Genomic DNA, 25,407 nt, shown 5'->3' with positions numbered 1-25,407 from the left:
ATTCTCCCACAGACTAGTTCTCCTCTCATTCAAAATTTGAGGCAAGAATAGCCCAACAAGGCTGTGGATAATCTGATCTCTGGCAGCCCAATGCTAGAAGAAATGTTCCTTCTGCCATTGAAATCTCTCTCACCCTCTCTCCTCCTTTTTTTTAAAATCCTCTCTATTTATGCAAAATTGATCATCCATTAGGACAGCAGACCTAGACACAATGTTGCATTAGTATACAAACTGAAACACTGATACAAATGTAAAGCTTTCCTGCTTTTTTAATTCTGGTTCCTCTATTTCTTGTCAAAAGATGACCACTTTTCTGGGGGGCAACAAAATAGCAATAAAAAACTTACAGTTGCTGGCTGAGTACTATGACTACCAAGTGCATCTCATAATCACTGTCACAACAGAGAGGTGCAGCTCCTCATGCTTTGTTTCTAGCATGATGCACCTCACACTTACATTACTTAAAAATAATGAAGACAGAGTACTTTGATTGTGTAGTGACAGTAGTCTGCATCTTCTTCCTGGTTCTAGCATTATCCATAAAATCATTAATTTTCATTCAAGTGCTACTACCAGGTCACAGGAAAAAAAAATAGAAATAAGAGGATCATCTAGGCATTTCTGAACACACATGCTGCTGGCCACTTCTGAGTATCTATTGTGTACTTGTTTTTAAGAATCATCCAGTAACAAGTCAAACACCTTAAAGTACTGTAAGTGTACTATATTGATAATAGCATTTTAATCAACCAACTATGTAATTCTGCTCCCAAATATAGTAGACTAGGTCTATTTTCCTTAGGGCTCTGGTAAGTGGTCTTCATTGTATTTCATTCCTTTAATTGCTAGTCAATTCCCTTAGCAGTCATAAAACCACTTTATTTGAGAACATTTACCTCAAGATTTATTTATTTGGGAGACTTTATCTTAAATTTTGTAATTGCAATTAAAGAACATGAATGGAAACCTTGAGGCAGCTGAAATAATCTGCCTTCAGTTTAAAAGTAACAGAGATATTTGTCGATTACCACATATTAATGCCTTTTTCTTATATATTATGTAAATTATGTAAACATGTAAGATGCACAATTCTTTAGCAATATGATCAAGTTCACCAGGAAAAAAACAGTAAGAGATCTGTTAAAGGAAGAGACACCAATGTGTTCTCTAAATGCTTGGGGTTTTTTTCCATGAACAGTTTGCATTGATGTCATAAAGTTTGGTTATTCTCTGCTTTACAAGTCATTGTGCATGGTGATAGCTTGAAACAGTATACAAAACCTAACCGTTTTCATTGCCAGGAAATTCAATATTCCTGCCTGCAATATTTTGTCCCCATCATATTTGATCATTGTGATCATCAGAACCTGAGAAAAATACAGAATAGCTACCTGGTTTCAGAGACTTATGGCAGAGACTAACACAAAACATTAAAAATTTCAGTTGGACTCAGTGTTTGCATAGAAGTCAATGTCCCTTAGACGCCAGGAAAAGTACCTAAACCCTTGCATCATCTTTTAATCATCCAACTCTTTAATACTTTCTTCTAATAAATTTTCAGGCACTTTCCATTTCCTCTATCAGTTAAAATGACCAAGGATAGAATTAGCGCAATATTGAGCAGACAATGTGGCAGCAGTTCCCAGGATGCTCCAATATTTCAGCATCTTGTCACCATTTTGTCGATTTCAGAGAAATTGTGTGCAACTCATCTCCGTTAGTGTTGTATCCAGAATTTTAAAAACCTCACTGAGAGAATTTGTTATTCAAAATGGCCTCAAAGAGAGAGATTAATAGGATATATTGGTTAACCCAACACGAAAACATCAGTCACTGGGATATTAAACAACTGAGTTATTATTTTCTGGACTCTGATAACATCTTTGTCCCTATGCAGAAACTATGTTTTGCCTTGGTATCTTATAAATAAGCTCCATATATATAAATATGTCTTTCTTTACCATTTTAGTATTTTGGGGTTTTTTTAGCCTAATTTTTAATAATCATGGGAAAATCACATTCCCCTCCCCATTTCTTTTTTGTTAACTGAATCTGTAAAAGATCCTCAACCCTGTGATATTTATTTCTTCTGGAAACATGAAGATAAAATTGAAGTTATGCTATTGTCAGTTATTGAATGATCTTCCTCAAACTTTATAACTCAGGCTGACTTTTAAAGTATAAGAGTCATCCACATTTTACAAAAGTTTCTTCTTACTGATAATTTTAAAAAGTTAAAGCATCTACTGTTCCCTTGTGCATTTTTAAAATAATTAAAAACTGCAGCAGTTTTACTGATCCCTGGCCAAGCAACTATATAAAAGAGCAAACCTCTGACTCCAAGATAAAGATGGGTGGTCGTATTTTGCATGTGACAATCATTTCCACCAGTGCTTCTGAGATTTATAAAGTCTCACTGGTTTCAATGCCGATGCATTATAACATACTAGTCGGCAACAATTCCAGCTATCCCTGACTTTTAACAAAAACACAGCACAGCAGGGAACGTGCTAAGCAGAAAGAGGGATGCCCTTCCTCCTTGGCTCAGTACCACCATGATAAGGCACGAACAAGGCAGGAAAACACTTTGCTGCCAGAAACACTTGATACAGGCACCGGGCTGAGCCCGAGAGATGGCCGAGGAACAGCAGCAGCGCTGGGGCACGGGCGCTTTCCATGTGGGTCCGTAGGATCGGAGGTGCAAGGGCCAAAAAGACATTTTTCTACAGCCACCACTGTGCACAGAACTGTGCAGGGGATCCATCACCATGCTCCTATGGCATATTTGTTTCCAAAGCCCCCCGGCTCCACCTGGCTCCTCCTGCCCTCCCCAGAGCCTCAGGTCCCGAGGGCCCGGGTTGCAAAATGTTCCCTGTACAAACACGCAGGAGGCAGGAAGTGCAAAGTCCTACAGAGGTGTGTGTGGGAGGGTGGCGGCAGGGATCCCGACGGCTCCCGAGGCCGGCAGGGAGCCTTATTCTTCCTCATCTTCGCCCGAAAAAGAGGACACACTTAGGACACCGCGCCAAACGAAACAACAGCGAGACTCTCCCGCGCCGCCGGCGCCGCCGCCTCCTGTTTCCGCCGAGCCGCGGGCACTGCGCAGGCCCTGCGCCGCCGCCCGCATGGAGGAGGAGGAGGAGGATGAGGGTGGCGGCGGCCCGGCGACCACAGCGAGCCCGGCCGCGTCCGCCCGCTTCGTGCGGTGCCTCTACGCGGTGGGATTCCTGGTAAGCGGCGGCCCTGGGGCCTGCGGCGGGCGGCCGCGCCCGGGAACGGGAACCGGCTCCTCTGCAGGCCAAGGCTGCCGGGGCGCATCGCTGCAGCGTTCCCTCGGGAACGCCAGGGCTTGTAGCGCTGGTGGTGTGCAGCGGCTGGGCTCGTTTACCCCTGCAAACAGCCACGCAGTTCGACACACAGGTCGGATTTTTATCCTTTGAATGCCTTGGAAAAGCGTAGCACCCGAAAAGCTGAGTCTTGCCTTGGTGCTTATAAGAGAGCTGCTTCCTGTTCTTGAAATACCCGTGGTTCCTGTAAATTTACCCCCCGCAAAAAACCCTAAAAATATGTTTCTCTTAAAAAAAAAAGTTCTCCATTGGAAGAACAGACTTTTTAGAAGGTTCATACTCTGTAGTGATTCCTGAGCCTCAGGAAAGTGCCGTTTAATTAATTTGAAATTGAAAGAGACGATTTGGAAAATGAATACAAAATGAGTATGAGTTTGCACTGTGAAATGTCAAGATAACTGTCTTACCTACTTTTAATAGGGCGATAGAAACGACCCAGCTGGTTTATGTCCTGGAGCAAATATTACAGCGAATTCTGCTCCTTTTAACTGACTTTTAAAGGCTGTGGTTCTCCAGCCCTGAAATAGTTTATTGACACTGAGCTGGAGCACACAAAAAAATCAACCAAGTGAGTGTCCTTTTAGGGGATGTGGTGATGCAAACTTCCTGTAGGCAGACAAATAAATACAGCATATCTGTCACTCTACAGAAGGAATTACACAGTGGAATAAGATGTAACTACCCATCAAAGGATAGTGGTTGATGGGTCTTGCTCTACCTGCATGCTTGTACAGTCCAGTACTGCCAGGGTATAGTCTGAGACTTGTACTTCTTAATGTCTCCATTGATGACCTGGACAAGCTCACTGTCCTTTCTTTCAGGTTCACAGATGACAGCTAAGATTGTATTACTGAGGATGTTTGTAAGTGGTGTGCTCTGTTTGTTCATGCTCATGTGTTTAATGATTCTAACCTTGTAAGCCTCAATTTCAACCATCAAAAAATAATTAATGACAGACTGTGAGAATTTGCTTAGTGACACACATTGTTACAGTTAATCAGTCTTTGAGGTAGTCTAGTTCAGTTCAAGCAGTCAGTGATGAAAGGTGATTGTGCTCCAATAGATCTCCTAGGGACACTGGCTGCTGTGCCAGATTGTAGTAGTACTGAAAGAACTGCTGGGTCAAAGTGGTGAGCTTAACAAAAAGTAATAAAGCAAAAGGAACAAGTAGGAGATCCTTGTACTTCTCAGGATGGGCAGTGTCCTTTACCCTCCTCTTACAAAACGTTTTTCAATTATGCTTTGCCTTTATTTTTTTTTTCAAGTTTCTGTCTTGTCACATTTCTTAAGCTATACACAAAGGCAGTGTGTTAGTAGGTTTAGATCTATTGTAGCTTCTTCCCCATTGTAGTTGGGTGAAAGTACCATTTTTCAATATATACGTTCTTTGCACAAATAAAAAGCATGTTTAGGTGATTGAAAGTAGACCACTTTGAATTTAAAGGGCTAATACAAAGTACTTTTCTTGTTAAACAGGTAAAGTTTAATATATTTAAAGGAATATTTAATGTTTAAATATATATCTTCAGAAAGATTGCATCTAGAGTGGGGGAAGAAAATTGATGTTTTCATAGGTTTAACTCCTCTGTGAGGCAATCCTTTATCTTTCAGTTTATGTGTTTTGTAATATGAAAAATTTTCTTTTAACCTTGTGTTGATATGGAGATAATTTACTTTTTTAAATTTATATTTCTAATGATGACTGTTATTAAGCCAGGTTGCTATTGTCTTTATGAAAGTTACTAAAACTTTTCCTGCCTTCTTTTCAGGATTTATTTGGGGTGAGCATGGTGGTTCCTTTAATGAATCTTCATATCAAATCTCTAGGAGCAAGTCATACAGTTGCTGGAATCATAGGTGAGTTGCAGTACTTGATTTATGAAAGAGTAAGATAAGGCCTGGATTTTGCCTTGGTGCAAATTGGACATTGGAACACAGTTCTTCCTTGCTAATAGCATAATAAAAAATAAAGACAATTTCCACATGAAGCTCTAAGGGCAGCCATACTGTGTTAGACCCAGAGGCCTGTCCAAACTCATGCACTGACAGTAGCCAAAAGCACATGCTTGGGAAAGAGCACAACTGGAAAGAGCAAGGAAGTCTTGCAGTAGCATTTGTACAGCTACTTTCCAGCATGCAAGAATTGCTTAGCTTCTCCAGCTTAGCAATTTAGAGAGCCAGAGATCTTGCTTGTAGTTTTAATTGTTGTTTACACTTAGCAAATGGTGCTTCTGCAGCTAGTTCTCCAAAGCTTTCAAATGTCCATGACTGTTCCCAGTTTGATTAAAATCCTTACAGCAGTCTTGGCAAAATATTTATTCACTTTTACAAGTATTTACAAATAAATTCTGAAGATTTGGAATTTTATCTTAAAGTTTTTAGTGTTTAGGTAAGTTTTGTGTCTTTAAAGTACTTTTTATGGTATTGTTTATGGTTTGGAGTGATACAGTATTTTCTTTATTCCCAGACATGGGAGCTGTTACTCAGTTTTATTATTTTGCATTCTTATTTAACACTTTGTATGAAATAATTCTGCTTCTATACTGAGTTGAAAGTATTATTTTAAGCAGAAACTAGTCAGACATATGTTTTCATTTCAACAGTCTGCTTTGATTTTTAACATTAGGAAAAAAATAGCTTTGAGGTGTATTCATATAAATGAAAGAGTCTAGCAGATGTTTCTCTCTGCTTCTCTCTGCTCCTTCTCTTCTGTCACTAAATGCTGCTAAACTCCTAACCTCCAAAATGAGAAAGTAGGGTCTGTGTTTTCTTCAGGGCTTCTGTGGTGCCTTGTAGTAGACTGAAGCACCAAGTGGAAAGTCCTTTCCAGTAGAGAAATTCTCTCCTGATTCTGAGAAAGCAGTTATAAATACCAAGATTGGTTTTGTTTAATACACCATACAAAGCAACATCATTTTGCCTTACATAGTTTTACAACATTTCAGCACTTTTTTCTTTTTTATTTTGTCATTCTCTGAAACTATTTCCTTTATTAAGTACTAAACTCCACCCTTGGTTTGTCCTGCTCCCTCTTCCCATTCTTCCAGTAAACTATTCCCATGCTTTCCCATTTTTCATAATTTAAAATTTTGTGCAGTTTTCATTTAAAAAAAAAGCTGAATTTTTAACACTTTTATTTTGTTTGTTTTAGGATCTCTCTATGGTATAATGCAGCTATTTACCAGCACATTTGTGGTGAGTTCTAACACTGCATTCCAGAGCATATTGGTATTTCTATGGATTGTAAGGGGGGAAAAGGGTGGGGTTAATAATACCATTCCTTGACATTTTGAAAATGCATAAAGTGTTCATACAAGCATTTTGGTTGGAGGAACCAATTTTCAATTTGCATGAGAAATGGCAGTTTTCTTCATGGGGAATTGCCAGGTTTTTCAGGCCCAAAGAGACAGTTTTTAGACAAACACTAGAATACAGATTTGGGCTCAGATACCTTACTGAGCAGGTCACAGTTACACAGGGTTAGCTCCTCTAGTGTTGGTGCTAGTGGAGCAGTTTCCTGCAGTGCAGTAGCCTGTCCAGAAAGGATTCTCATGAGTCAGCTTTTCATAGCCTGTGATCTAGTTTGCTTTCTCTGCTTAAGGAGCAATGTCTTGTAATTCACTGTATGGTCTAAATTAACCGTTGCATCTTTGCAATTTGTTTCATTTTGTTTTCTATTAGCTACTGATTTTTATATCCTAATATTACCCTGGTACTAGTTTTCTAGTTTTGAAGAGAACATACTATGAGAGTGTCTCATAAAAGAACTGTTTCAGGGTTTGTTATGCAGGACACCTGGGATAATTTCCTGCTGTAATTTTGTGGCATGTTCTTGGAAGTGCAAGACCATTGTCTACTTTCTTAAAAAACTATTTCCTCTTGGAAATCAAGCTGATTTAAAAGCATGATAAATGCAAGTTTTCTGTTTGCCCTCTGCAAACTACTTCTTACATGTCTGTGCTCAGATAACAAACTCTTCATAGCCAAGATCATTGCTTTTAGGATGTTCAACAAGTGTCTTAATACATAGCAGCCTGAGTAATGCAAGCAAATATTTGTGACTGATAATGGTAAGATTTTCAGAAGGCTTCTACTGGTAATATTTTGTGGTATTTATCGCAGGACTGTCTTTTTAAAAGGGTCATTTTTTTATTTAAAAAATTCTGTATACACAACATTAAATGAAATCATAATTTTGGCAGGTAGCCTGCCAGGAGGGCAGAGCTCTCCTTGTGACTTCCAAATTTTGAGCACTTAGGAATGTTGTGTAATAAGCTTATTAGGCTTTCATTGACAGTCCTTTGATGTCTTTTCTCAATTTAATGTAGAAGTACTGATTGATCACTGCACATAGTTTAGTGTTACAAAAAGCTAATCTTTCTTTTCTGCTTTGTGAAAGGGCTGCTGGAGTGATATAGTAGGAAGACAGTATTCCCTGCTTGCTTGTATTCTTCTCAGTGCACTGGGTTACTTCCTTCTTGGAAATTCCACCACAGTGTTCCTGTTTGCTATTTCTAGAGTCCTTGTAGGTGAGTAAACACTTGGCATTTTGCATTTTGCAGTTTAAATTCCCTGTAGTCTCAGGTTGAGAATTACTACGGGAGAAATCATGGTGTATGGATGACTGCATAGCATCATCACCCAGTAGCACCAACTGAACCTTAGTATTGAAAAGTCTCTACAAATCAAGAATTCTCTTTTTTTTTTTTTTCTGAAAATAATTTGAAATGTTGAGGCCTAACCCACGAGGCATCTAAACCCCACAAAGCTGCTTACTCCGGCACTGAAGAATTTGTGATTAATGGGATTTTAAAAATATAAACCATACAAATTTGCACCATTGTGACTTGAGATAGATTCTGTCTTTTTTTTGGACCAAGAAATACATGTTTATTGATTTGTTTGTATTTCGTTGCAGGTATTTTCAAACACACACTGTCCATCTCTAAAGCGCTGCTGTCTGACCTGGTCTCGGAGAGGGATCGCCCTTTAGTAATGGGGCGCTTCAATGCAGCCTCCAGTGTGGGCTTCATTCTGGGACCTGTTGTTGGTGGCTATCTTGCAGAGCTCAAAGGTGGCTTTTACCAAACGGCCTTCATCTGTGCCTCCATCTTCCTTCTGAATGGTGGTAAGTTGTATGTCACATTCTGCATCTTGGGTCTCTTCATTCCTCATTTTGTCCTTTTAAGCCATCTGTTATACCTTGAATACACAGTGTGTTTATCATTTATGGCATAATCATTTTGTATGCCAATACTACTGTTTGAATTTGAACTTATGTGGAAGGGTGGGAATTTTGAAACAGTTATCCTCCAGGTGCTTCCCCTTTGTTCTGCCTATGTCCTCTTTACATTCAGACACAAATGGGAGTTTTTGATGTGCCCAAAGATGAAGACTAGAAATCAGAATTTTAGCTTTAGCCATTAGATTGATTAGGTTATATCATGTGAGTTTGGCATTTCAGTGCTTTCCTTTCTTGCTTTCACTGCATTTAAAATTGAACCAATACTACGAATAACACTAGACTTAATATTTGCAAATTTTTTAAGGACAGGTATTGTTGAAGTATTTTATAAATTGTTACAATCAAACTAATATCTTCCATGTAAAGTTGATGCAATTGAATGAAATCAACTAATTTCTTCATCTGTATAGGTCTTGTCTGGATGTTACCCTGGAGTGAAGAAAACACTAGCAATAGGAACCATTACCAAGACAAAGAAACAAACAGTTTCTCAGCAAAAGCAAATCATAAACATCACTTGAAATCAGCAACTAGTAGAGCTGTGACAAACAGTAGTTTTTTCCAGTCTCCATGGATCCAAGCTGCAACAGTGCTGAAGAAAATTAAAGGAATAGCATGCTCTAATTTGTGGGATGTATTTTTAGTACGGTTCCTGATGTCTGTTGCTATACTGCTGTACTATAGTAATTTTACTCTGGCCTTGGAGGAGAGATTTGGGGTGAAACCCTTGTTTTCTGGATACCTCATGAGCTATAGCAGTGCGCTTGGAGTCCTGGCTGGTTGTTTGCTCGGGCCAATAACAAGACTCTATGGGCACAACACTTACAGACTTCTGTTGCACTCCAGCACTTTTACCTGCACGCTGATTCTCCTGTATGCCTCAGCACCGAGCATATGGATGGTCATTCTGTCCTCCACCTTCTTGGCCTTCTCCACCACTATTGGCCGTACCTGTATCATTGATCTGGAGCTGACTGTCGGTGGGAACGAGGCCAGCGGGACACTCCTGGGTGTGGGACAGTCAGTGACATCAGTGGGACGTATTATTGCCCCACTCCTTTCTGGAATTGCTCAGGAGTTCAGTCCTTGTGGCCCTCCAAGTCTAGCTGTGGGACTAGCATTAGTTGCTATTGTGATAATGAATGCAAACAAACAAAAATACCATAGTCATGGAAGTGTGAAGTTAAAGGATCAGTAGTCACAATTTTGGATTGCACAGATGTATCTTCACCTGCCAGGCTTGTACAGTAATTACATGATTTTTAAAGAGAGCACATTATGTTCCTGTGGAAACAAGTATACATGTGTATTTCTGCTGCAGGGATGTTTAGACAGATGTTATTCCAACAGGTTCCCATTGTACTGGCTGTGATTTTTTAAATGTATTTTTAACCTTTTTGGAGGGGAAAAAGGAATGTTGGGAAACGCACAAATCCTGCTTGTAGCTCATTTTTGAAACAGTGTTTAGATTGAAAGATTGTTTAAAAAGGGTGAATCAGAGGTGAATTTTTGTTATTTAATCAGGAGAATTTGCAATATGTTTGGCCTTAATTTCTTATTTTGTGGTCTGTTTCCTTTTGTCTGTTATGACAGTAGCTTATATAACAGGATGTTTGCTTATATGATTTTTGTGTAGCACGTTTTGTCCAGAGAACTTTTTGCAGATAATGGTTGGGCACTTTGGAGTAATCATGCAACCCCGGCTGACTCCTGGTCTTTCCCAAGTAACAGAATTGGGTATATGCTAACTTCATGTACTAGAAGACCTAATCTTAGAATAATACAAGGCCATTCAGACTGAAACTGAGGCTGAATTTAAGTTTTATTGAAATTTGAACTGGTGGCTTCTGTTTAGTAATAATTTCTACTGAGGAACTTTGTCATAATTTCTTTATTTATATTTCCTGTGCAATTTTTCTACCTTCACTTTAAGAATAAATGTCCTTCTTAATTCTCTCAAATGACTAAAGGTGTGAGCATCTAGCAGTAGTTCATAGATCTGGATTAATGCATCCTGTCTCATCTCAGCCATAAGTGACATTTTGGTGACAAGAGAAGTACAGTTTTGTTACTATTTTAGTCCTCATTTGTGTGCATGGCTTAACTGAAGAGAGGTTACTCTCAGATCTCTACAGAGTTGTAGCACTCCTGTGCTATTTACTGTTCAAGCTCATTACTTGAAAGTTACCATTGTTTGTATTTCATATGAAACATGGAAAAAATGTATTTTGCTCCGATAATGTTCTCAATGATCTTCATTACATTACCTGATGAAAGTACAAAGTCAGCTATGTAAGTGTTTGGTTGGGGGGGGTTATGCAATTTAGTTATCCCTTGAACACATCAGTGCACACTCTTCCTGCTTCAGGTCAGTCATGGATAGTGCTTGTATTTGTTTTCATTTTCTTCTTTACCTTTTCCACTGCCTACTAGCATTCAAATATTTTCTGAAAACTCTGTGATTCCAGTGGCAGCACCATAGGAATTCATATATGGAACTCTGAATTGTTTTAATTTTATTTCAGTACATATCCTCAGAGTTCTTTATTACAGTAATATGTGTTTCATTTCTCCCTAGGAACTTGAGGCATTTTCAAGTCTCTTCTCTTGCCTTTCTTGGTAGATGCCCAAAACATTGTTGCTTTAAATTTCCTATTTTGTTTCTTTCCATCTTTTAATTTTCTTATTTTTTCCTTTACTTAAAACCTCCATTCTGTAAGTAAGGGCATTCTGTTTTGCATCTCTAGCAAGGGGTTAAGGAAAAGAGTCAAAAGAAAAAACCTTCAAAAATTAATGTGTATGAATGATTTCGTAATTTTTCCAATACTTGTGGATTATATGACATAATATTTACCCTTCTAAATTGCTGCACTGATTTAATCTGACTTCTGTGTACATCTATCCTAATATATATCCTACTGAATGTAGGTTATAGAAGCCTCACATTTGAGAAATCTGTGGAAGCCTGTGGTCTTGGGAACTCATTGTAACACATTTTACAGAAGTTTTTTACTTGTAGGCCAAAATTATTCCTGAAGTGCCACAGAAATATTTCTTTTCTGTATTGGTACAGAAGAATTGCACTATATTTTTTTTTTCTTTAAGGACTTTAAGAAATAAAATGAAGTGACATTATGTATGTATCATTATGTCACTGTGGTTTTCTTCCCATCTTCCACTGCTGAAGCTACAGCACAAAATAGAAGTGTTCAAGTCAATGTGAAGTGTGGATGCTTTATTTTTTTTCCTCACACTGTGGTTAAAATCATTTGAATCTGTCTACATTTCTCATAAAGGGCACAGGAACCAAGGATTCAACCAATAAGTGGCTTGGCAGTGAATGAAGAAGACGAAATAAAATAAAATGGAGAACTCTGCAATTTTGAGATGAAGTCCTTAAAGCTACTGTTCCTTGTGCCTGGAGGCCACATTTGCATCCCTTGTGTTGCCTCTTAGTTGCTATAACCATGCAAGGTCAGGGAGTGAAGATTCAATGACAGATACAGAGATATGATTCCCCATTTTAAGTTGAGGAAGCAGCAGTTGCAGCTAATTTTGGCTCCAGTCTAGTGGGCAAACTACTGAATTACTCAGCTGTTTCTTGAATCCAGTTGTAGGATCTTCTGTAGAAGACTGTAACAAACCAGATCTGAATATGGCCTAAAGGAAAACAGTTTCTGCCAGCAAACCACTGCAAATTAAGATTTTTCTCTTGCTTGCTGTTACTTTATTTTGGGTTGGTTTTCTTGGGCCTGTAGGAAGGGTTGGGTTTTGGTTTGGTTCCTTGGGTTTTTTTGATCTTTGCCCTTCCCTTTGGTAAGTCAAGTGACTTTTTTGACAATTTTGATCAGCTCATGTTGAAGAGGCTGTGTATAAGTACTGATTTTACTGCTTTTAAATGATGAAGCAAAGGTAAGATTTTTTTTTTTTCCTGTTGGGGTAGGCTGTGTACTTTTGAAGAAACCCTTTATAAACATATTAGTTGGGGGGGTTTGACCCTTGCTGGACACCAGGTACCCACCAAATCCACTCCCCTCTGGAATCAGAGAGAGGAGAGGAGAGAAAATAAAAGACTCGTGAGTTAAGGACAGGGAGAGATCACTCACTGATTACTTTAATGAGAAAAATACACTCAACCTGGAGAGATAATTGAATTTATTACCAATGAAAATCAGAGCAGGATAATGAGAAGTAAAATAAATCTTAAAAACACCTTCCTGCCACCCCTCCCTCCTTCCCAGGCTCTACCTCCTCCCCTGCTGCAGCACAGGGAGATGAGTAGTGAGATGGTCAGTTCCTCTCACGTTGTTTCTGATGCTCCTCAGAGAGAAGAGTCCTTCCCCTGCTCCAGCGTGGTGTCCCTCCCACAGGAGATAGTCCTCCACAGACTTCTACAATGTGACCCCTTCCCACAGCCTACAGTTCCTCACTAACCACTCCAGTGTGGGTCCCTTTACCACAGGGTGCACGAATGGACTGCTCCAGTGTGAGTTCCCCATGGAGTCACAGGTCCTGCCAGCAAACCTGCTCTACTGTGAGCTCCTCTCTCCTTGGATCCACAGGTCCTGCCAGCAAACCTGCTCTACTGTGAGCTCCTCTCTCCTTGGATCCACAGGTCCTGCCAGCAAACCTGCTCTACTGTGAGCTCCTCTCTCCTTGGATCCACAGGTCCTGCCAGCAAACCTGCTCTACTGTGAGCTCCTCTCTCCTTGGATCCACAGGTCCTGCCAGAAACCTGCTCCTATGTGGGCTTCCCACGGGGTCACTCACAGCCTCTTTTGCACATCCACCTGCTGTGACATGGGGTCTTCCAGAGGCTGCCGGTGAATATCTGCTCCCTATGGTCCTCCATGGAGCACAGCTGCGTCACCATGTAATCACCGTGGTCTTCAACACAGGCTGCAGGTGAATTTGCTCCAGGGCCTTCTTCCCTCCTGCACTGACCTTGGTGTCTGCTGGGTTGTTTCTCTCACTCCTCTCTTCTCTGGCCACAACTGCTTCTACAAAATAACTCCTTTTTTCCTTTTTTAATATGTTATCAAACACTGATTGTCTTGGCCTTGGCCAGCAGTGGGTCCACCTTGGAGCCAGCTGGCATTGGCTCAGTCAGACAAAAGGAAAGCTTCTGGCAGCTTCTCAGAGAAACCACCACTATATCCCCCCTGCTACCAAAGCCTTGCCATTCAAACCCAATACACCACTTCTTGAGACTTGCATTTCTTGTCATTCTTCTGAATTTACTCACTGTAGCACTATCACAGAGGTTAGTACCATTCTCATCTGCTGAGAACAAGTTGAGCAGATAATGCAGCAACAAAATAGGAGTAGCATTGTTCATGACCTGGCTTGCTCATTACTTCAGGTTCTCTGTAGTGCCATTACATTCCTGCTGCTGGGAACCTCTATGGGTGCTGCCAGTGCCAATCTGGTTGTGGGTGTTGCAGGATACCCTTGGGTAAATGATCCTTTACAGCCTGGCACTTTGGCATTTGAAAACCCAAGATTTGCCTGTACTTTTATTGCTATAATATTGAAGACTAATTCACAAAGAGCTGATCATGAATCTTGTAAGAGTGCCTGAACTTTGAGAATCAAATGATTGTGAATGGAGGTCAGACTGCTTTTAGAAATGAAAGAATATACAGCTTATTTTAAAGGGAAGTCTTGAAAAACTTACATTTTAATTTACAAAGAGAAATTAATTCAAAGTTTTAATTATTTTAAATCTCAGCACCAAGGAACTATTTTTTTGAGATGTGCTCTACAGTAAGAACCAGTCTTCCATTCTGTCAAATATCTGATAAATAGGAGGTCTCAGAGAGGAAAATTGAAGTAAGCTGAAGTATTTAAAATTTCTTTTCCTTTTTGTGGCAAAAAATTACTGTTTGAAACAAAACCTGTGGCAATTAGGGTGCCATATTCATGCACATTAACAAGGATATTTTTATTGGACCAGAGCTCTTGTGGTACAAAAAAGCATTCCAGCATCCAATTTCAAAATCTTTCATCTTTTCTTCAGGGTGTGGGGGATGTTGACAGAACTTGGACAATTTTGGAAATGGTGACCTAAAGCATTTCTTGGAGGGTCAGCTGATGTCTGGAATTGGTGGACTTGGCAGCTCTTGAAAAAGTTGGTGCAGGGTGCAGTGTGTTTGCTTCCAGAGAGCCCAAGATACCCTTCATAACAGCAGGCATGTTATTTTGGCAAAAAATTTAACTTTGTTTTTCCATGTGATTTCTATGTGGCTTTAGTACAGAAGGATATTCTCTAATTTTTAAATTGTTATGCAGCAAGGTTTTCTTTTGTTGAACTGGTTTCAGTGGAATTTGCATTATATTTTAGTACAAAGTAGGACAGCCTTTAAAATTTTAGCTCTTTCAGCAAATTATTCTTGGGTTTTTTTTCAAATATCTGCCTAAAAAAGGTAACAGGGTGTCTATCTCCTCTAGGCCTTGTTATACCTACTTTCTTATCCTAATTTAATTTATAGGCCTTTGAGGAGCTGAAGGGAAAATCCTTAAAACCCTAATTCAGAGTGGAACTGTATTTTCCCACTGTCCCTAAAACTGAACTTTCTTCATCAAAAATGCATTAAAATATCTGTGCTGCAGAATGTACTGGGGAGTCCATCTGGAAACAAAATATTTGTATGTGGCTTTGGCAAGTTTCCCAGTCACTACTGAAGATCCGGTTTCCTTGAAAAAGCAAGAAACGTTGTCCTCCGTCAATGCATGACTTTCCCCATCAGATGGTGCTCGAGGACAGATTTATTGGGCATTTCATTCTCCAGCAGACAAACTCTGATACAACATGAAGGATGTCTCCTCTGCAGGCTCAAAAAAAGCGCTCACGTGTTTTTCCTTTGCAGGAAAGGAGGAAAAAAAAAAAGGCAAGGGTAAACCTCTGACCCAAACCAGAGTGAGAGTTGAATGATAAGGGCTAACTGGAACAATGCCTGTGCCACCTGCTGCTGTCATTGCTGCTGAAAAGGAGAGTACCCAGAAATCAGTTCCCAGACATGGCAAGGGAGCATTCAGCAGTAGTGGAAAAGAGCCTAAAAAGGGTGGGAAGAGCAGAAGTGAGGAAGGCAGAAGGTTGCTCACAAGGACACAGAGTCCCAGAAGATTTGCAATTCTTTTTCACAGTGTGACCATGATGGAGATGTGCCTTGATGCTTGTATTCTGTGGATTTCAAGTGCTTTGGAAAGGTAAAAACATACTATCATGTTTTGAAGCACCAAGAGCTTAAGACGTTATTTGATAGAAATGACCTTCAAATTGATGTGCTTGTACTATGGGGCACCACTTTAAGCACAAAAAATGTGAGCGTGCCCTGCATTAATGGGCAACCAGCATAGCAGCAAGGTTCCTGAAACCTGCATTCATTATTTAAAATTGTGCCATAAAAAAATAACAACTGTTTGAAAAAAAAAAAAATGAAAGGCAGCTCTCCCCAGACAGAAGCCAAATGCTTGGTCATTACCAGCACACAAACAAGAAAACTCCACAGAGAGTAAACTAAATGTTGATGTGCAACATTTCACATTTATTGATTTGGTCAGATTTCATATCGGCCTGATATAAAAGAGCTAATTTAAACAATCTGATCTGTAAGGACAATGTTGTCTCAAAACTGAAATCAAAACTCAAGGCTTTTTTCTTATTCAAACATGATCCAAATAATGCAGTGACATAGCATTCCCTGACAGTTTTACAGATGAAAGTACTTTCCTGTTGAAAGACAAATTTAAATTTGTTTTCAAAACTTGCTGGCTTTGCTTGAACCCAAGTTTATTTCCAAACAGGAGATGATCATTAGAGGACAGCTAAGTATCGATTTCCACAATAATCATTTGTTGAGAATACCCATGAACATTTGACTGAGGATTATAGGGTTCAGAGAGCCATTCCTCTGCAGCTTAGACTTTGCTTTTGCCACACAGCAGAATTTTCCATAGCTTGAACAGAGAAAAAAGACTAAAGGACCTAAGGAACGAGTTTGGGAAGGTTTGATATTTCAAATACATACATTACATAAGTATTTTGGAAATGCTCTTAGAAGAAGGAAAGTCTTACATCCCTGCTTATCAACCCCCACCCATGAACATTTGAAAGAAATCTACTTTGTGGTTTTAAAAGGAAACTCTGATTTTTAATAGTTCTTTCAAAACAAGCTTAAATAAAAAAAATAATCTTATTGCCCACAGATTTAGAAATGTGCTAATGAAAGAGAAAAGTTATGATTTCACAGTGTACATTCTTCAATGAAAGTTATCAATTTTGTAACAAGTAGAAAGAAAACTATTTCTGCATTGTACTGAAATGTGTATCTGTGCTAAAGCAAGCTCAGTACTTAGATTAAATGGGACAGAAAGTGCAAATTCCTGAGAACTACAGTTAAGTATCATTTATTTTAATGCTTCCCATACGCCCTCAAACGGCAGCCATTGATTCTAGGATCAAGAAGTCCATGTTATTAAGGTGCACAGTGACTTCAGCTGATTCCAGGGCCCCACTGTGCTACTTTTCTGTAAAAACAAATTAGATGGAACATTTTTGTTCCTTGGAGTGCATAGCTCAGACAAAGAAAAGATTACCTTTCCCCTCTTACAGATGAGGAAACAAAAAGTAAAACAAATTAACCAGGGTCACAAGCATGAGCTTGCTTGAGTCTCAGTGGTCCCTGACTCAAACAGGAGACTGCTCGCTTTGTCTACGGGCAGTGCTCTGCAACTATTCTACTGCTGCATTTGCATTACATCGCAACCAAGTAACTAAGGTGCAAAAAAGCAATTTTGATTCAAAACATTATTTATCCACTTGAAGTTTTCTGGTTTTAGGCCTTCTGGTGTCCTTCTAAGTGCTCTCAGTTCTTGCTGACAGAAGTGAAAGCCAAGGTAATTCAGTTTTTCTTTGGTGATCCTTAGTACCTTTCAAAGGTAACATATTGCCAAAAATTCAGAAAGTAAAAATTCAAGCTATTCAGGTCTTTGTTGCAAGTCCTTTTTATAAGCCTTATTTGCAATTCCCCTACAGCTTGTTTCTTCTCTTCTTCCTCTTTTTCTGCATCAGAGGTCTTCAAGCAAACTAGGCTTCAGGAATATATTTATTCTTCTTTAGAAGTCTGTATGATAGGTGCATTGTGCAATTTTCAGTGGTATTCATGTTGAAGCTCTGGTTAAAACAAGTATTATTGATTATAAATAAAATCTGAAATGATACAAAAGTTTGGGGGTATTTTTAAGAACCTATTCATCACTGGACTTTGAACAATGATTTCAACGGAAAACTGGGTATTGAACCTTCGTGACTTGGTTCCATGAGAGATGATGTGATAAGGCACATTTCCATACTATTTTAACAGTGGAAATAATGTAATTAAATTAAAGCATTGCCATAAGTTATTTGTAAAAGAGATATATTATTTTTTTGTATCTTTAACGTTGCATTTGCTGCAGTATTCCTTTCACTTAGTTAATGGAGTTGACTTAACTCAAATGGAAGTGGTTAGACCCAGATGGAGGCTTGTTTTGTTATTTTAATGGATCCCATAGTCTGATCAGATCATTGAGAATCCTAATTCAGTATGTCCATGGTTTATTATCAATAGTTCTCCTTTGGCCATGTTCAATACAGCTGGTTCTCAGGCTTATTTCTCTGCCTGTCCCCCTGCGATGCCTGCCTAACTAACCGTGGTGGTGGCATAGGTCTGGCTGACCCATGGTCTGCAGTCAGATCTTCCCTGCTCAAAGTGCCAAATCTTGGTCTGGTCAGCAGTGGCTGCCTGAACCCAATGGATGGCTGAGGCAAAGTGCTTGGGTCCTGCTGCTCTCCTCGTCCGTCCTGGCTCCCGTCAACTTCGTTCTTCCACTCCACCCTAAACTCAGGTAATGGCCTCTGTTGTCTCAGTCTCTGGTCTCTCAAGATTTTCCCTGCTCTGGGCCTTAGATTGAGCACTGTGGTAGCAGCATCCAGCTCAGAGTCACTGCTGTCACCCACTGTTAATTGAAAACAAAAGTATAGTTTTAGGTGTAGAATATCACTGTTTCAGGAATTATCTGAGTAACAGCACACAGGGCCCTTGCAGTCATAGAATAAAGTTTCCCCATATTTTTCTATCTTCAGTGCTTTCTGATTAGACCCAGTAACAACCTCTTAACTCTGCCAAAACAGGGGATAGATTTGACTTAAAAACATCCCTACCCTCAAAAGTGTGATTTTTAGACAGGCTTCACTCAGCAGCTGCTCCTTGATTGCCGAGGGGTCCCTTGATTGAAGTGACATTTCCCCAGTTCTGGCAAATTTCCAGTTCTCTGGACAGAAAAAACTGCATCTCTCTGAGCTTAGGGTCTAGTCCCTGCTTACATCCAAGCAGGATACCAAAATTAGATTTCTCAGCCCCACATCTCATGAAATCTAAACTGAGAGGCATTTCTAGAGCACAACATGTACAGGGGCTCTAGAAACTTGACTTTGGAAAAGGAACATCAATACTCTTACCAGGCAAAGGATCACTCAAGATCAATGTACAGATGGGTGGAAATAGCCCATCCTTAATAAGGCTGAATGTAAGACATGAAAGAGAATCAACAGGGCAAATCTTAGAGGTTGCAAGTGCTGCAGACTCTTCCTCCCACTCAGAGCAGGGTAGAATATGCTCTAGGGAAAGGTGGCATCATTGCTTAGGGAATGCCCTTAAATGATCATTGCCAGGTAAATCAAGCTGGAGATAGTCTGGATGTGCACATGTGCAAATATTTTTTCCCAGCAGACTTCTTTAAAAATAATTAACATCTTCATCAAAACTTAAACACTTGAGATATGTGATAAAATTTTTAACAATAGTTTATGAATGCCTCAGATTTGTTTTTAGACTTAAATCAGATATGATGTTTTAAATATATCAAAGTAAACAACTGTGCAACTGTCATATGAACAAATTAGATTAGTAGCCTTCATGTTATTTCTTTTAAAAAGGTGAGGAAGGGGTCAACAAAATATATCACCATGTAATTGTCCATTCACCCAGATAATTATATATCAAGGCAGGTCTTCATCAGACTGTGTTTTCAGGCTTTTTCCCTTCTAAGTATGTCAAATAATATATTTTTTGACAATTTAATAATCTGGAGGCATATTTTCTCTTTAATTCTAGGTGACAGTAGGTGACCTCTGCAGACTAACTATAGAATAAAAGGCATCCTACACTCAGGAGAGCAGTGATATCATTATTAACAGACAAAAGCACAGTCTATTGTTAAATTACTTGGGAATAGTGGAAAACTAATTGGGGTGGCGATCAGGAAATTTTAGAAATTCTGCACAGGTTTCTTCTTCCCAGCAAGAGATCCTTATGACATCTTGTCATGAAAGAAAATGCTCCAGAGTATGATATAAGCATGGTAATAAAACCAGTATCAAAAGTAATATATAGAATTGGGCAAAGTTTTCAATGAAATATTGTGCTCCAACAGATTTTTTTGTTAGAACTCAAAAACTACAATTTAAAACATTTGTGAGTTTAGGCAGAGGAAAAAAGTTAACAATTTGGTTGTAAACCTTGCAAACCACAGCATTTTGTGTTCTTCATGAGAACAATAAACTAGGTCTAATGTCTAATGTCATTACCCTCTCTGGTTGGCTTCTCAGAGCAGTGTCCTCTACCCTGACCCCAGAGAGAAAAGACCCAAATAGGCTCATAATCCAGGAGGGATATCTGGATTATGGAATAAAGATGAGAAGAATGAGCCATGGCAGTGTTCCTGGTGCAGAAGTGCAGCAGGCAGCTCCTTGCTGACAGGAGATGTGTTGGGAGAACTATGCCAGTATGGGAGAGGAAGCGAAAACACCCCACAAAACCCTGCTGTCCAGGGCATTTCTCTACACTCACATTTCTACTTTAGGACACACTGTTTTAAATGCTCTAGTTTGCTTATTTCTCTACATCATCTCTGGAAAAACCTTCCTTCTATGTAAGCAAAATGACTGCAGCACAGTAAGAGAAAAGCAAAAAATGTCATTACCTCTGGAAGATGTTTTATTTCTCACTCGTAGTTTCTCTGGGAGTTTAGTGTTTTTAGGAAGTGAAAGGAATCTTTTTGTATTTGCTGCAGCCTGCATGCAAAGAAAACCAAACATTTTAAGTTACTGTAGGCTAGTGTACCTGCATAATGCGTGTTAAGATACACAACTGAGGCTTGAACAGGTTTCTGTAGCTAAAGGGCTGGAGAGTAGTTTTGAATTAGGTAATATGTGATCCTTTACTACACATTCAGCGCTGATTGCTGGCTGAAGGTAAGGTAATCAGTTAAGGTAAAGACTGAATAAACTCAAGCAGTTTAATCAAATGAAAACCTAGTGAAATGCCCTCTGAGATCAGAGTTAATAAATGTATGGTCTCTAACCTCAACCTTGCCTGCACAGGCTTTCCTAAGGAAGGCAAATGCCACAAGCATGGCACTTCATGCAGCTTAAAACTTGTTTAAAACTTTTTATTAGCCAGCCGCAAAAATATGGGTGAGAATGTAGCTTGGGCTCAAGAACTAATCTGCATTCTGATCCTGCAAGCACTTTATACATATAAATGACTTTATACAGTTGACTAGTCACACTGAAGTTGATGAGGACGTTAGGCACCAGCATGATCATTTACCAGTTCAGGGCATAAAATCCTTGTTTTCCCCAGACTAAGATTTAAAGGCTCTGGGAACAGACCACACTTCATACTTCTAGAATATGAGAGGTATTTTCCAGAACAAGTTGCTTTTTTTTTAAATTCAAAAGTTTCTCAAGGACATCCTTTCCTACATTTGCTACAAAGATTTTTAAAATCTTTACAGTCTACCAGCTCTCCTATGCTAATACCATGACTTGTGGCTGACCCAAAGAGAACCTGAAAGGAAATTTATTTTCCCTTAGAGATTTTTCTTCTTTGGATTTTTATTCTTTTCCTCTTTCTCCTCGTCCCGCTGTGGAGGATTTATCCAAGAATAATTATTCTTAAAATTATAGCTGGTGTGTTTTAAAAAGTTATCAGACATCCTTTTTTCTTTCCCTGCCCCAAAAGTCCTGCTGAGTCTCCTCACTATTCTACACAGTAAATAATTTAATTCTATGAAAAAGATAACATATGTAACTGCGGATAAGAAGAAAAAAAATCATTCAGAAAAGAAATCAACAGTCTTGTTGTCATAATTAACACCACAGTAGCTCTGGTAATGATCAACTATGAGACATTATCATCCTTTTGGAGACATTATTACAGCCTCAGGTGCTGAAGGACAACTGTATCAATGTTGATACAGTTCAGTGACTGTTTTAAGTCACTAAATATTCCTGTGACATGAAAATACATATTTACAGGATGGCTAATTTCCTTGATACCTGATATGACCCAAAGGATCAGTTTCCCTGCCTAATTAGTGTGCTGCATTCCAATATGGTTGGAAGTTTACAACTGCAGGATTGCCTCAGAGAGCCAAATATTATCATGTCACAGCAATCCTTGTAAGTGGAAGCAGCTTTCCTAACCAGTGTCAAAATCTGAAGGCCTGACTACATTTTATAAATACTAAAGAGCATACAATAGTTTTCAAGTTAAGAGCTTGCTCCGACTGATGTGGTCAAAAGTCCTCTCCTATATTTTGGAGTTTATTGTAAGTAGCTTTTCTATCTCAAAGTAATTTTTAACCTTTAATCATCCACACTTCATCAAAATACTAATGGAGAATACTGATCATACCTACATTGTGTACAGAGCCTGTCCAGCTTCTCTGAGGTAAAATTATGGCAGCAGATCCCACTCCCACATCACTTTCTACAAGCCTGAAGCCTTGCTGAAGGTGTCAACACAAATTAAGGGGCTCATGTGTGCAACTCAAGGTGTAAGTGTGATACTACATGTGCAGTTGTCTTCCAAATTCAGGATTTTTCCCTGCATGTCAGAAGATTGCTTTTTCTGCATGACAGTTAGCGACAAAGAGCTGCTTTCAATAGAAATTAAAATTAAAAAAACCCAAACAGACCAAAAAAAACCCCAAAAAACAACACAAACTGCAAGTACCGGTCTTTCCCTTGACAGGCTGTTGGTTTTCCTCAGGCTCTCCCGAAGGCTGTGCCGGCGACGGATCAGAATTTCTTTGGCCTGCTTCTCACTTGCATCTGCAGCCAGGCTATGTCGGTTGTAGGACATTGTCTGAAATGGAAAAGCAGAGATCACAGCCTGGAAAGCATGATGTCAAATGTGCTAGACTATATGAGCAGGGAAAATCAGGCTTTTTGCTTTAATAAGCATCATAATTCCTTGTGAACAAGATTATTGCAGATGATTAAGAACAAGAACAATAATTATGCCGAGAATGTTTTTATTCATCTGCTTCACAATTACCTGGGGTTTTCTTGGCTTTGGTTCATTTTTTTTTAACCTGATGATATTTATAATGAAAGACAAAATGGAAGAAGCTGGCTTAATACCGTGTTTACCCCCACACTGTAGTAGCTTGGTCAGTATGTCAGCAGAGGACACATATTTGAAAGTGATGAGTCCCCTAGAGGGAAGTCATTTTAACATACAGCAAGCTGAAGCTTGCTCAATTTTTGAATGTTTTCCAAGGGCTCAGGCATTCAAACTACTTAGCCACAGGAGGACAAATGTGAAATGTCCTTTTGCTTTTATTTCACGATTTTTCCAGTTCATCATCTCTGCTCTTAATACAAACAATCTTACAACTGGAGGCAAATAGGAAATCTAATCCCGTATCATGAAGTGACCAATATAGCGATACAAGTAGACAGTGTTGGGTTGAATTGGCACCTATGATCCTATTTTAATACTGTGGTTGCATCAGAGGTAATAAGACAAAAACATTAAGCCTTATCAATAGTATAAGATCAAGTAAGTATTTACACAGAGGAATGTGAATATACTACTGTACATATGACAGGATATGGATTCAAGGCAACAGAGTTAAATAAGAGCATTATTTGTTATTATGCGATAGAGCAGATGCACCAGCTCAAAGATGTGTTAAGAAGATAATCAGTATATTACAAGAGCAGTGGGATATTTATGTAGGCAAAAGTTCATCCTTACTCGGTGTCGTATTTGGTAGAGATTCTTTGTTAATATTTCTCGCATGTTTTCCATTTCAGTGGGAGAAAGAGGCTTTATCTTTCCTTCATGATAGTCACTGTGGCAGAATAAAAAAAAAAAAAAGGAAAATAGAGGAGAGGGAGAGAGAGAGAGAGGATGTTTGTATTTTTATGGTCAGGAATGACATTTGAATTATTTCCTTTGTTAGAGGTGGAAACAACATTTCAAAACAACCAAGTAATAGGTGAAAATATAACATGTAGAATTGAAATCGTGATTTCATTTGAATCTGTGGTAAGATGTAAATGTGATAAAAATTACAGTAATTTGTCAACTGTATTTAGGTACTATTCAAAATGCCCCTCAGGCTTGCCTTGTAGCTGTTCTCAGCAGGCAGGCAGGCAGGCACGTGTTCAAGTCCACCTCCGCTCTTCAGGGCAGATGGATGTGCCAGTGAGCAGCTGTCCCAGTAAAACCACACACACCAGAAGAACACAGCCCTTCACCTGAAGCTATAGGCAAAAGGCTCTTCTTTCACACCCTCTCACTGTTCTGGTGTCATTAGGACACAAAGAATCCTAAGTCAAAGTGATTATCCTGCCTTACAGCCCAGGCTGTGAAATAAATTATGTGACCCAGCTGAGCTGCTTGGCTGTGCTGGCCTCGCTTGCCTTACCTGAGAGACACCGATGATGGCACCTTGCTTATCATTCCACTCTCTGCCATCTCTATGGCATGCTTGATCTCTAGCTTCTTGTATAAAGAAACAATGCTGGACTTGGGCTGGTTCTCACGGATTAGAAGTCTTCGCAGGTATTTATTGTCAAACTTTTTAAACCTGTACATGAGGCAAACCAGCCCAACCAGTTAATTCTTACTGTGCACAGTTAAGGAAAGCCAATACATTGAGTTAATGAAATTTTAAAGGACTTTATTGTCTGGGAATGTGTCTGTCATGTTAACAACCTAATGCTGAGTAACTTAAGAAAGGGTCAATTTCAACTTTACTTCAGATAGATAGTCTTAATAGGTTAGATAGGTTAATATGTTAATGGGCAGTCTCCCTAGAAGCAACTTTAAGCTTTTAGGTGTTCTGTTATTAGAAAATATTATTTTTAATTCTCTGTTTTCATCAAGACAAAGAGAACATTAAATATTTACTGTAATAACAAATAAAAGGCCAAAATTTGCATCAACTGCTTTTTCTTTGAAATTTTAGCCTGCTTTCGTAAAACTTTAGAAGTTGTTCCTTTCTCTAAAGCAACTGCACCCTCTTGGATGCTTAGTGAAAAAATATTGATTACAGCTGGTGTTGATTTTGTTTGTCAGAAAATATTTTGCCCTCCAGACATTCTGAAATTATTCTTGAATTTGGGTGTGAAGGTCATGAAGAGGTGGGACTCTCCTTAGCTCTGCAATCTTTTCATTAAAGATGTCACACAGACTGGAGGAGAACCAGGCTAAATAAAGAAAAGCTGCACCCATGTCACACATCTGTCAGGAAAGCATCCTCACTGTGTCACCCCCAAGTCATTTGGAAAGGGGTCTCCTGGGCCATTCCTGCTGGTGCTATTCTCTCTTTATATAAAACACTTAAATTCTTCTTGGAACAAAGACTAGAGGGTGGTGAGCAGTGCCCCTGCTTTGGATCTAAAGAATTTGGATGTGAAAGGAATTAGATCCAACATAATGATGATGATGACGATTCAGCAGATAAAGTAAA

At 39.2% G+C, this 25,407-nt stretch overlaps 2 protein-coding genes across 3 annotated transcripts in view; one reads left to right on the top strand and one right to left on the bottom strand.

Annotated features, from left to right (window-relative positions):
* Positions 1-2,938: 2,938 nt before the first annotated feature.
* On the top strand, positions 2,939-11,735 carry MFSD9 (major facilitator superfamily domain containing 9). Of its 2 annotated transcripts, XM_066571593.1 has the most exons (7): positions 3,182-3,230; positions 4,169-4,209; positions 5,117-5,204; positions 6,499-6,542; positions 7,747-7,876; positions 8,266-8,475; positions 9,003-11,735. In XM_066571593.1, the coding sequence occupies exons 2-7, from the start codon at positions 4,177-4,179 to the stop codon at positions 9,788-9,790; spliced, it is 1,293 nt and encodes a 430-aa protein (XP_066427690.1). In that variant the 5' UTR covers positions 3,182-3,230; positions 4,169-4,176; the 3' UTR covers positions 9,791-11,735. The 2 variants fall into 2 exon arrangements, with proteins under 2 accessions (XP_066427691.1, XP_066427690.1); XM_066571594.1 differs by lacking the exon at positions 4,169-4,209 and having other exon boundaries at positions 2,939-3,230.
* A 4,383-nt stretch (positions 11,736-16,118) lies between these two features.
* SLC9A2 (solute carrier family 9 member A2) overlaps positions 16,119-25,407 on the bottom strand; it is a 33,938-nt gene continuing 24,649 nt past the window's right edge. Inside the window, exons 8-12 of the mRNA XM_066571592.1 lie at positions 24,361-24,522; positions 23,685-23,781; positions 22,656-22,787; positions 20,617-20,707; positions 16,119-18,591 (exon numbers count right to left, since the gene is read on the bottom strand). Coding sequence (XP_066427689.1) covers positions 18,221-18,591; positions 20,617-20,707; positions 22,656-22,787; positions 23,685-23,781; positions 24,361-24,522 — 853 coding nt within the window. The 3' untranslated portion in view covers positions 16,119-18,220. The remainder of the gene's footprint in view (positions 18,592-20,616; positions 20,708-22,655; positions 22,788-23,684; positions 23,782-24,360; positions 24,523-25,407) is intronic.

The sequence above is a fragment of the Molothrus aeneus genome, chromosome 2, assembly GCF_037042795.1.
Source record: "Molothrus aeneus isolate 106 chromosome 2, BPBGC_Maene_1.0, whole genome shotgun sequence".
Taxonomy (NCBI): Eukaryota; Metazoa; Chordata; class Aves; order Passeriformes; family Icteridae; genus Molothrus; species Molothrus aeneus.
This window is presented reverse-complemented; position numbering and strand designations above follow the sequence as displayed.

Excerpts from the sequence above, each read along its gene's own strand:
- MFSD9 (XM_066571594.1), top strand. The coding sequence starts at position 3,126 with ATGGAGGAGGAGGAGGAGGATGAGGGTGGCGGCGGCCCGGCGACCACA. Across the intron at positions 3,231-5,116 it reads TCTACGCGGTGGGATTCCTG|GATTTATTTGGGGTGAGCAT; the intron begins GTAAGCGGCGGC and ends CCTTCTTTTCAG. Across the intron at positions 6,543-7,746 it reads TATTTACCAGCACATTTGTG|GGCTGCTGGAGTGATATAGT; the intron begins GTGAGTTCTAAC and ends GCTTTGTGAAAG.